Here is a 13236-nt window from a genome sequence, read left to right as displayed (position 1 = left end):
AATGTGATCATAACTAGGACATTCTAATAAAAAATGAAATTCGTCTTCAACTTTGTTTAAATTACAATATAAGCAAATTTGTTCCTGTCTTTCTTTGTTACTGTACCTTCTCGTTTCTATCGCTAACAAGAGGGCTGATAATCTAAGTTTTGTCAAGAGTATACGATTACAATTAGGAATATATTTTTGTAAATAGTACTGCAAACATAAATGATCAACAATATATTTATATAAAATACATTTTGGTAACATACTCCATAAAATTTGCTTCACCTGATCAAAAATACGTGTTTCAATTAATGACAACAAGACTTTATCGTTTTCATGTGACCGACGTATCCACAAATTACGAAACCCTAATAGCACAATCTTATTCTTCAAAAACGTCACCCAATTAAATGTTTTTATTGCATTGTCTTCAGACAGATTATAAAGTACAGAATATGCTTCTTTTAAAATACAGTTGTTTGTTGTAAGTAATTTAAACCAGTACTTGATCATGCGAAAGAAACGTGTATATTCCATAGGAATTCATAAACAGTTTAAACCTAAACAGTTTAAATGATATCATATATCAATTTATTACCCATAATCGATCTTAATTTGTATCAGTTAAACTGATATCGCATAGTTCATTGCTTACAGAAAGGACTGAATGACCTGACCGCGAAATTAACAAAGCTGGACACAGATTTGCCCAAAAAGGCAGGGAAATACATCAAGGCAGTGAGTACACATTGTACATTTAACGAATATGGAAAATTTAAGGGAAAGAAGCACATCGTATTTTGCTTATGTACATTACATAATGTCACTTGTTATTATTAGAACATAGGCCATCTTTCAGATTTGTACAGTATACTAGTATTTAATGTGAATAATGTCACACACGTGTGTGTTCTAGTTACTAAGTATATATATTTGGTTCAACTGTCGTTATACTGCCTCGCCACTTCATGTATGTTCATGTTTAAATACTGTCGAACCGTGCAAAATTGATTTGAGTTACGTGTATAAAAGAGTCACACAAAACTATTTAACGAAAATATTTCAGACATGTTTGGTATTTAGTGGCCTTGTGTAGACATTTTCATTTTAAATGATAAATAAGAATATATATTTTAAAACCATTCTTAATTACACCCCAAAATTTACGTATTGTAGTGTAACCTCTTGGTGTCATTTGATAAAACCGAATATATTATTGAGTAAAACATGGTTTAGGGTCTTGATAATTTGAACAAAAAGTATTCTCCACTTTTTTTTTTCAATTAATATATTTCTGATTAGCAACTATTTTAATCTCATCGGCATAGAAACTAAGATATATGACAATTGCACAGTAAACATATATTGACCATGGTAAATTTAAATACGATTTTGAAAATTCTTTAAATTGCATAACACTTTTATTTTAAAAGAATTAATAAACCGGTTCAACTTGAAGAATTAAATATGAAATCTTAGTTGTTATAAAAACAATACATGTATTTACTAAGTTTATTTTTTCCCCTAACACGACAATAAAATATGTTTTAAGCTACTATTGTGTTTTAATTTGCTTTAAGAGTTAGCAACACTGTATACGAACAGTCCTTATATCTGCAGAATAAGATAAAATGTGTTGTCTGCTTTTTCCAGTCTGTTGATTTGTTTACCAGGCACATCTTTGAAATCTTCGAATCGTTTATTAATGACACCATGCATCACGTAAGTTATACAAATTCTAAAATGTATATAATAAAAAAAAAAAAACTATGTAATAACCATCCTGCACATTATTGTCAGTAAAGAAATATTTTATGACAAACCAGATAACACAGTCCGAGTTAGACCTCGCTGTGTGAGCAGAGCTATCATTCTGGATCCCCGTTACTACTTCAACGAGAGTGATTTGTAACTCCCCTTAGCATGTGAGTTATTTTAAATGGTACATGAACGGATTAAATATCGGCGTCTGTGGTGTAGTGATTAAGCCATCGGACATAATGCTGCTAGGTACTGGCTTCGTCCCTCGCTACCGGCTTCCGCCCAGAGTGAGTTTAGCGACTCAATGATTAGGTGTAAAGCCACTACACAGACTTCTCTCTCACTAGGGGGCAGATCTAGCTCAGTCGGTTGAGTGCTCGCTTGAGGTGTTTGCGTCGCTGGATCGAACCACTTCGGTAGGTCGGTTTTTTCTTGTTCCAGACTATGCACCACAACTGGACAAAGGCCGTGGTATGTGCTTTCCTGTCTGTGGGAAACTGCATATAACAGATCTCTTGCTGCATTAGGGAAAATGTAGCGTGTTTCCTCCGATGACTACGTGTCAGAATTACCAAATGTTCGACATCCAATAGCCGATGATCAATTAACCAATGTGCTCCAATCGTGTCAAAACAAAAACATGTCTCTCACTAACCACTAAACCTCTCCTGGACAGAAAGTCCAGATAGCTGAGGTGTGTGCCCGGGACAGCGTGCTTGAACCGTAATTGTATATAAGCGCGAACATAACTATAAATGAGTGAATAATTAAATTAAATGCCAATGCTCAGTAACGAGGAATGTGGCAATATCTTAAATGGCTCCACATAATCTAAGTTCGATTTTGTTGAATTTGTTGAATTAATTTGTGCACAATGTTAATCAAATTTATTTAATTAACCCGCATACTTCAATGCATTATGTTAGCTAGATGTTTGATTACTGAGATGATTTGTTAGTCAGTTTGCATGTTCACATGTTCAGTTTGCAGGTATAAAAAATAATTCCTTTATCAAGCAAACACACTTTTCAAACCAAGAAATTTGTTAGTAGCTTACGATAAATACGTTAAACGTAACAATGCATCATATGTAATTAGATAGTCATACATCATGCCATGTAATGTTAAAATCTGTCTTAACCAAACCATGACACTTTGTGTTTTTAAATATTCCCCAGCTGCATACTGACCTGGGTAACTGTCGACCAATCTGGTCTGTGTACAATGTCCTGGCCCTGGAAACAGTGTGTCACGGAATCGTGGATCCTCTGGTGAGTTTGTCGTACTGTCAAATATACCCAAATAACTATACATAGGCGTACAGGCTCCCATTTTTCTAGAGGGGCAATCTGGTTTTTGCCTGAATTAAACGAAGAAAACATTTATTCATATTAGCATTGCTACCAAACAGTTATATAGGGTTGCAAACGAATCACTACGCATTTTTCCATTGATTACAAATAATTGTGATGGTAAAATGATGGAAATACATGGTAAAAAGGTCTCAGATGAGCATTTTTGCTCGAATTTTGGTTTTGTTCCAGGATTAGGGGGACAGTTGGCCCCCGCCCCCTGCCTCATATGCTTATGTAACTATACCACCATACTATCGAACGAGCAGTCCTACAAAACTGAAATTATTACCCATATGGTTAAAAATATCTTCGTACATATCAAAGTGATATGTCCCACTTCGATTGGTGCACTACAACCTTACATGAAGTAGAAGGTAAACCAAACGAGTTGCGTAATATAAATTAAGATATATTATGGGTACTAAATAGGATATTAAATTCGCTCACCATTTCATATTGTGTTTATGTCCGTCTTAAAATAGTTTTCATTGCAACTTGCTGAAGCTCGTGACAACTGAAAATTATAATGGGTGTTTTATTGCTTCTCGTGTTTATTTCTGACTCTGGATATTGGATACTGTCCGATAAAGCTGGGTGTTTCGGTTCTTTCATTTGGAGTATAATATATTCTCATACGCCCATAAACTACTATTTTGCGCATATATTTTAAAACAGTTCTGAAGATTTAAACACACATTGAGGTGTGTAAAGAAACACGGTACATTAGTGCAGAACATTCCAATTGTAATTCTTCAAAATCTCAGTCTTTCTAATCCATGCAAATGTGTTTCTATAAATTGTATTAGATTAATCGTTATAAAAAGAATGAACAGTAGTTATGTTTATATGTACCTGTTTTATTATTATTATAACAACCCCTGATCACGTGATTATTATTCACAACAGAATGGCTTCTGGTTGGCTCTAGGTTGGACGATTTTCTTTGGTTTACCATCTTTGGTATTCTCCGTGAAACTTGCAAAGCACTTGAGACGGATGAAATATGTGGACGAGTTTACTACTACGAGACCTGGAGAAAGGTCGATGTATGTATTATTATGTCATATATTGAGTGATTAAAAATAAAAAAGTCCCACATTATGTAGCTGAATAGCGAAAAAACGTATGCAAGGCAGAACATTTAACTTTTGCACAAAACGAGTGTATTAATGGCAGTATGCCCATCTTGATAAATTGCTTAAATTTAAAATGGAGTATGATACAAAACGGAATGTCAAAAATGCCTACTCAACGTTTACAGTACGTATTAAAGACGATTGTCGACTAGCATAACAATTTTCGTTTCCAAAGGCCCATGGAATTTATTGTTAGAATGAGATAAAACTTCTTTATTTCTTCGAGTGTTTTGTTTGTTTCGAGTGTTTCCACTGTAAGCACTTCTACCGGTGAACGTGTTCGCAAGACCGCCAACGACTTTCTAGGGTAGATACTCCAATTTTTAATCATCCATACGGGGGGGGGGGGGGGGGGGGGGGGGGGGGGATGTTTTTTCGAATACGTAAGGACATACGTTTTATCCTAGAATAAAAATATTTCTATTGTTTGGTATATAATTAAATTGCCATTACTTTAATTACAACATAACGAAATCCCATTGGTCCAGACGTACACACACAGCATTTGTGAAACTTCTCAATGGTATTTTTGCATATTAATTTCCTTTCATGCACCATTTTAAAAGTAAGAAATATATCACAATAAAATGTCTATCACAAACACACTACAAAATAAACTGGTCTTATTTAGAATTTCATTGGTCTACATTGTATACTTTATCTGCATTAAACTGAGGGACGTGTTTAATCACTCGATATATCTACTAGTATGTATGGTTTATGCATCTACTAATATTGCATTCCTGCTATAATATCAGTGTAACATACTGTATTATTAGCAAGAATTGCCTTTTGGATTAAAGTTGTAACACACACGCATATATATATGCATACGGATAGAAAATCCTTCTGTGTTGCTGACACCGCTCTTGCAAAGTAGCAAGGGGGCTTAAAAGGACATTCCTGAGTTTGCTTCATTGTAAGATGTTTCCGATTAATAAAATATTTCTGCGATTAAACTTACATATTAAATATATTTTCTTGTTTAGGATATCAGTGTCTGTATATTCAATATGTTTCTGGTCGTCTTAATATTTGTAAGAAGCCCAAACTGGATTTTCTCTTCAAAAAAATTCGTACGTACTAAAAAATTATATTTTAGGAAATAAAAGGAATTTATCCTAGTACAAATATTAGAACGACCAGAAACACGTTTAATATACAGCCACTAATATTTTATGCAGAAAAATATATTTGATATGTAATTACAATAGTTAAAAAATCTCTGTTAGTCGATAACATCTTTAAAATTGCAGCAAACTCAGGAATGTCCCTTTAAGATAATATATATTTTTGAAAAAGAAAAAGTCAGAAGCCTCACTGAAATGTCATATATCCCTCTTTAATTCAAATATTCGCCTGTCCAGGCTTCATCAGAAAAATCTGTCGACAACAATAAAAAACACGCACATAAAATCACTAGCAAAAACAGAGTTAAAGCTGTAACTAAAATAATAAATAATATTCTTAAGTCTATATAAGAAAAGGACATACAAATAAAGTAACTTAGATAAAACAGCAGTCATCAAGCCATCGAGGAGTGAGTAAAGCTGAACTAAAAGGCCTGTCACACCTAGCCGATTTGGCTCGCCGGAGCTATACCGGAGCACAAATTTGGCGATTTTCGAGGATCGGTACTAGTACTGCAGCGCAACGGTATCACGTCGCTAAGAACGGTAGTACATCGTCAGGACATCGTCAGGACATCGTCAGAACATCGGCGAAAAAATTAGCAACGGCAGGCGACGGTATAGTTTTGAACATGCTAAAACATTTCTGCCGTTGCGCTGCCGGAGCGAGCAACGGGACTACAACGGCAGTACAACGGCAGTACTCCGGTATGGCTTCGTTAATGTCGGTAGAGCACCTGTAGCGTCCCGTAATGGATCGGCGGCTCTCCGGTGGCCTCAATGTGTACCGTACTGGTACAGATGTGATACCGTAGTCCTGCCGATGTACTACCGTTCTTAGCGATGTGATACCGTACTACTACCGTACTAATACCATAGTACTACCGTACTGCTACCGTTGTGCATTTTGCATATAAATAGGGGCACAGACTACCAGCCCGTCATTCCTTCATTTGTCACCGAGGATGGCGGACCTGTGGCTACACGATTATCAAATAGCCGTGCTCCAACTGCTGGACGCTCTCCTATAGGGCGGAGAGGAGGGGGGTGTCCGGGTCTTCCTGGGGACGCCGCTGCTTGCGTGAAGAGGTAGGGGTAGGGGTGTCCAGCCCCACGGTGGCAGCTCCAACCTCAGCACAGGCAGCCTCAGCAGCTTTGAGGTCACCAGCATGAGCCTCAGTGGTAGCCTTCAACTGCAAAGACAAATGTAGAAAATCATAATTAAAATGAATGCAAACATTAATGCAATAATGGACATTTGATTGTCATAAAATGTTGAAAATCAGAACTAAAATGAATGCAAAAAATATGTCACTGTCATGATATTGAATTAAAATTGTAGTATACTTACACTTTTCATGGGCGCAGCCTTGGTGCGCTGGTCCACCTTCCAGAACTTGAACCGCTCCAGAAGCCAGGACTCCATTTCAGTCAAGCGTTGCGCACCAGAGCCACTCTTGGTCTTGAGGAGCTTGGTGTGTGTGTCACGGGCAGAGGTGTACCAGGTGAAAATGGTCTCGTACGACTTTCCCATGAGGGCAGCCTGGTCCTCCCACAGCTTCTTCTTCTTGTCCCGGCACTTGTAGTCCATCATGAGTGTGTTCCACAGGATGGGGTTGTCCTCCAGCCAGTCCACCATCTGGTTCTCCTCCTGGAGTGTCAGGCTGCTAGTGTTCTTTTGAGTGCCTGCCTTCCTCTTGGCCTTGGAGGAGACGGAAGCAACTGTAGAGGTGGAGGCGGCGGTGGAGGTCACTGAGGCGTTGGAGCCCGCTGAAGATTGGGAGGCCACTGAGGAGGACCGGGACTCAGGAGAAGGTTCACGGGAGGAGTCATGAGGAGGACTAGGCGATCTTGGGGCAGGTTCATCTGGTTCATCAGCAGCAGCGTTAGCCAGGGGACCAGGGGCTTGGGGTGTTGGTGAAGTGTTCTTGCCACGACCTCGTCGGCCCTTGGGAGACTTGGGAGCCGGCTTCGCTTTCTTCTTAGGAGGTGACTTAGCAGGTCCCTTCCACTTGGATGGCATGACCTGAACGTAGTAGTTGTAGTAGTATTAGTCACTGTTGTCAGCTCGGCGTCAACGGCAGGAATGGTGAGGTTCTCCAAGCGGGGCCCATATTTATTCAGATTGGTCACGTAGCCGTGGCGACACTTCGGTATCACATCGGTAGCACTTCGGTAGTTCATCGGCAGTACAACGGCAGCGCCTCGGTATAACATCGGCGGCGCATCGGTAACATTAAGGGACAGAAAAGTGGTATTCGGTAGCACATCGGCTCTTACATCGGTAGGACAACGGTAGAACAACGGGAACGCCGGTACTACATCGGTATTGCTACGGCCAACTGTGATTTTTCAAGTGCTTTCTCGACGGGGCTCTGCCGATTTTCTCGCCGTTGTTAATTGTGTGCTCCGGTTTAGTCCCGGCGAGGTACATCGGTAGTGTGTGACAGGCCCTTAAGACTGCAGAACAAATTTCTGGTCAAAGATTAAATTTATTGTAAAACTAAACCTACTATTTATATGTTTGTGTGTATGTATGTGTGTGCGTGCATCTGAAGACCACAGCTAGATTTTATGTCTTAATTGTTGCCCCAGGCTGTCTAGTGATCCTAGTTTTCCTATGGTTTTTATCCTATTTTTCCTACCTTTTCTTCAAAATACCTAGATTTTCCTAATTTTTTATTTTAAAATGCCGCAACTTGCTGATCAAATATACACATTGCATTATTATAAAAGTCAATAGTTATGGGATTTATATATATCTCCCCATTTGCGGCACCATATAATCTCAACATTTTAAATTTACACCAATGTGAGAGAAAATTTAATTTCTGGCACTCACATATTACCGTTACCATGTGGAAGTAGTGTTTCTCCTTCAATAGTCAGGTGAAGCTGTCTGCTGATTACTGGAGTTGTAGCACTACTAGTTTGATCCTGTACATGAGTTTTGAGTTATTGTCTTGATCTCACATTAATTTTTGTGTTTTTGCTTCTCATTTTTCTGTGCTGTTTTTGTGGAATTTAAGCCTCAAAATATCCACATCACTCCTTATAAGCAGTTGGTGTCAAATTTCACAATATTTATAATTTTCCACCTAAATTTACATAAAGAAGACCCAGACGATATGTGGTTATGTAAAACATTATTTGAACACACGAAAAGGCTATATAGTAAACAAAATCTTTGTAGCACTGCAGTCAGTTATCAAGAGTGTTACAATGCTAATTTGCTGCCGTACAATGATAGCACTGCTTGCAGCTATTTCCATTACTTTATATATTTTACATTAATATGCTTTCTGTTTTAGCCGAATATGAAAAATAGTTAACAGATGATATTTTTCTATTACGTTTATGTAACTGAAATATATTGTATCTAAAAAAATAAGGGCTAGTAACAGGCTACAATTTCAGTATAATTTGTAAATTGTTTTGTTAGCTGTTTATGATTTCTTCAGATATTCAGACGCTAACCATTTTTCCAATGTATAATTTGTATGTATCACTTTTATAATACATTATGAAAATTTAAATGAATCGTGTCAATCTGATTTAGTCTGCTGCAAGCTAGGTGCATCAACATGACTGTACATATAAATATATATATATACACAGTGTATAACAATTTCAAATATGTTATTTTGGATGGAACACAAAATACAGGTTACCGTATAAACTAAGCACCACATGAAAAATGTTCTCAATAATACCTCGTTTTGGATTTTACACTTTCATTGACCCAATATGAGCATGCTATTACGTACCGTTTCAATTCTACCTTTGTCCTATTTTTTCCTTCTACTTTCCTTATTTTTGGTCTATTTTTTCTATATTTTCATTTCTTCATTTGTCCAACTTTTCCATAAGGGTGTGCTGGAAAGCCTGTTACTCACTAAACGCTCATTTGAACTTCATTTCACATCAATACATTTTAGCAACACTGCATTAAAGTATGATATACTGTATAGTGAATCGGTCATTGCAGGGTTGTAACTAAATTTGAATAAAACAATGTTTCATATTTCAAACAATGAAAAATCCTAAATATATATCACTGGTTTAAATCAGCCACACAAGGAGATACAAATCATATAGGGATTGCCACTTTTCATGTAATCTAACAGTATATCAAACTAGAAATTTATATGATTAACTGCATTTCCCCAAGTTTTGTGAAAATTATATTCAAATTTGTTTTTGCCCACAAGCTTTGGCTGCTTATTAATGATTTATAATAGTTTCGTACCTAATGACACTGTTGTAGAAATCATTAACTGACGGACACCAAATGAACATTAGATTCGACTGTAGATTTTAATATTTGGCTGAGTAGGTGAACCATGTCTAACGTACTGTAGAATTCTAAGGAAACAAGTTAGGACAGATAATTATTCCAACACACAATCATTAATTACCGGTCTCGGTGGTGTCGTGGTTTAGCCATCGAACATAAGATTGGTAGGTACAGGGTTCGCAGCTCGGTACCGGCTCCCACCCAGAGTGAGTTTTAACAACTCAGTAGGTAGGTATAAGACTACTACACCCTCTTCTCTATCACTAACAACTAACCACTAACCTAGTCTCCTGGTCAAACATCACAGATGCTTATATCCAATTAAGTTTAAAGCACGCGGCCCTGGACTAACACCACAGCTGTCTGGTCTGTCTGACCAGGACAGTGAGTTAGTGGTTAGTGGTTAGTGAGAGAGAAGAGGGTGTAGTGGTCTTACACCTACCCACTGAGTCGTTAAAACTCGCTCTGGGTGAGAGTCGGTACCAGGCTGCAAACCCTGTACCTACCAGCCTTATATTCGATGGCTTAACCACGACACCGCCGATGCTGGATCTACAGATAAAACATTTCTTGATTATCAACCTTCCACATATCACTCTCTTCGTTCGTGTCTGTTGTAGCTGCTTTCTACAGATAAAACATTTCTTGATATGATTTCACTTTGTTTTTCATTTTCACATCCACGTGATTGATATTTGACACTGATATAATTGTTTTCAGGTCTGTCAATTCTTCTAAGGTAAAACCATTTGCGTGAGTGTTCTCATTTACCAATTCAGGCACGGATCCAGTGGGGTCGAGAGGGTCCGGATTCCCCTTTCTCAGAACATCAATTTGTTTGACTTATTTTAATGGCACTCTCAAATATTTGTTTATTTAATTAGTTGCATATGAACCCAACCCCTGCACAAAATTCTGGATCCGTGCCTGTTATTGGCTCTTTTTTACCAATTCCATCCAAACATTTTATTGTAATTTTTACGTGATACTGACTTTTATTCTAATTTTTAATATTACTTATAAGTAATATTTGTATTTTTGCACAGATCATTACACTGTTTTTATTTGACTCTTGAATTTTTATATTATGTTGATCATTACATTATTTGTTTGCATTTACCATAGTTTGACACCCAATTGCCGGTGTATTGTTCGTGCTGGGTTGTCGTTAAATATTCATTCATTCATCCATTAATTAATTAATTAATTCATTAATTCATTCATTCATTCATTCTTTTTAAAGATAGTTGTCTTAACTATTAAATATATATACTTGGTAAATGCTGCTCTTTCAGAAATTATTATATGAATTAAAATATAAACTACGAAAACAAAATGTATCACATTCAAATTCATATTATGTTTTCCAAGAAACAGGTCAAGAAATATGTTGACAAAACTATGACACGACTACAAGATCAATGCAATCACACACGCACTCGCATACGCAACTGGCTGCTTAATATTACGACACGTGAATTATGGAACTACACTGACTGATGCTGCTTGTGTTTTAGGGTTTTTACGAAATGCTGAGCCATGTTTGAGAATAATTGTAATGATACGTTTTTTTTCAGCAACAAAGTAGAACATCAAGATTTACAAGGTACGTCAACAAAGTATACACGATTACAATTCTACTGATAATTGCAACAATAGCAGTAGTTATACGTGATGTAGATATAGGATGTGAGTAGGGGTAATAATCATATTATTATTTTTCGTTAGCGGATATGTCGAATATATTAAATATAGCACAAATATTGAATTTGTTTTAACTGTTTTCTGTTTTAAAAAAGTCTGTTTCGTACAGAGAACAAGTTTTAACTTTCTGCATAGATGATAGATCATATTTTGTTCTGAGCTATTATCCACACCACCACTTGTATGTCTCAACTCCCTCCACGAATGCAGTCGTTGTGCAATTCCCTGAAACCAACTGACACCCTTTTCCTCTGCCACTAATAAAGTATAGTAAGTGCTTACAAGTACCTCTTAAGTATTCTAGTAGTAAGCCCTGAACACTCTTTGAAGTGGTCAGACTAAGCCGACAGCTAAACATGATGGGAAGTGTCAGATGTGTGCTACGGATGGCCACAAGAAACAAACACCTATCTTGGTAGTGGACAGCGAAATAAAGTTGAAAGATAGGAGGAGCTGCAAGATCGGGAAGAAATAAGACGTTGTTCAGAATAAGGAAATGAAAGGCGGCAGACGGATAAAGAAATATTTTTTAAAGTTTCAGTTTACTGCAATAGTTCTTATCATTACGTTATATAATTTGTGAATTCTATTGTCAGCTTTATTTTTCAACTTCTGTTTCAGGCAGCATCTTACCCTAATTGCAGGGACCAGAGACGCACAAGGCGTGATTTGTTATATTCGAGAAACCATCCGTACAAATGACTTAACTCATTTAACTCCATCTAAAACAGATACTTCTGTTTGATGTGTGCATTTTTATATTTCATGCTAGACGTTTCAATATATTATATGTTTGTTATCTCTGCCATATTTTATTTTGTAATTTCCATTTATGAAGATATGATTTGTAAATAAAGTGTTATTTTTTTAATCAGCATTCATGCGTTTGAAGGGACAATATTTGAATTTAAAACACACGATGAATTTGTATATCACTTCTAATATAGGTGGCCATAGCCAAATAAAGTATCATCGTAGTGTGTTATCATATGTATTTATCATTTGACACACAGAGCTGGAACCCGATGGGCTGATGGAAAGAAATAAGGGATCGTAAAAATACACAATAACATCAACTAGTGACTGAAACGAAAACTCTCATCCATAGCATCAGGGCTCCCGTTCCACGAAGCGATGTTAGCACTACTATCGCTGTAAATACATTGTACCTACCATCGCGACCTTAATTTTGTTGTACGATCGCCTGCCCGTTCTACCATGCGGCGTAGCTTACTATCGTCGTAAATTACTGTGGAAATTTATAATAGGTACGAGGCAGTTGTAAGCCACTAACGTAGCTGTCAAATGGCAGTTAAATGATGAGTTGATCATTTTCTAAGAAGGATACTAACTTTTTGTGTAAAAATGGATCTAATATATCAAATACCTTTTATGAAACTGCGTTGGATGAAAAACATTCTAGGCCATACGACCTTCACATGAAAATACGGGAGATAACTCACATGTCTTATGCATTCGGCAATTATCGCTTAGCAAATAAACTGACAAAGTTACTTCATGGATGTCCGATTCAAGGAATACATCCAAGATGTTCCAAAACGTCGGTAAGCAATTTATTATTTAACTAATTCGCATTTCTGCGCAAAGAGGATCTTAATCATTAAAGGGGCACTTACGACTACAGTAAGGTTGCTTTGTGGAACGGCTGTAACGTTTACGATGCCAGTTGTAAAACGCACCTTAAGTCACTACAATTAACCTTAGCTACAATTCTTTCGAGGAACGGGGCCCAGGAAGCTAACGATGTTACTGATATTCAATCCCATATCACAGACATTCAGTGAAACGCACAGCTTTGGATTTTATACAGATATTACTATGCTACATATAGTAATGAATTAAAT

The 13236-nt window shown here is 37.0% G+C and overlaps 1 protein-coding gene across 10 annotated transcripts in view; it reads left to right on the top strand.

Annotated features, from left to right (window-relative positions):
• Window positions 1–12242, top strand: part of LOC121383949 (prominin-1-A-like) — a 58611-nt gene extending 46369 nt beyond the window's left edge. For 3 of the 10 annotated variants that reach the window (XM_041514058.1, XM_041514057.1, XM_041514063.1), the window contains 7 exons: window positions 646–726; window positions 1642–1710; window positions 2928–3020; window positions 4011–4150; window positions 10388–10406; window positions 11245–11273; window positions 11993–12242. In XM_041514058.1, coding sequence (XP_041369992.1) covers window positions 646–726; window positions 1642–1710; window positions 2928–3020; window positions 4011–4150; window positions 10388–10406; window positions 11245–11273; window positions 11993–12116 — 555 coding nt within the window. In that variant the 3' untranslated portion in view covers window positions 12117–12242. Of the gene's footprint in view, window positions 1–645; window positions 727–1641; window positions 1711–2927; window positions 3021–4010; window positions 4151–10387; window positions 10421–11244; window positions 11275–11992 lie in introns of those variants that run through there. The other 7 variants (XR_005959312.1, XM_041514061.1, XR_005959314.1 and 4 more) reach the window with 7 other exon arrangements.
• Window positions 12243–13236: the final 994 nt, after the last annotated feature.

Source organism: Gigantopelta aegis, chromosome 10, assembly GCF_016097555.1.
Source record: "Gigantopelta aegis isolate Gae_Host chromosome 10, Gae_host_genome, whole genome shotgun sequence".
Lineage (NCBI taxonomy): Eukaryota > Metazoa > Mollusca > Gastropoda > Neomphalida > Peltospiridae > Gigantopelta > Gigantopelta aegis.
This window is presented reverse-complemented; position numbering and strand designations above follow the sequence as displayed.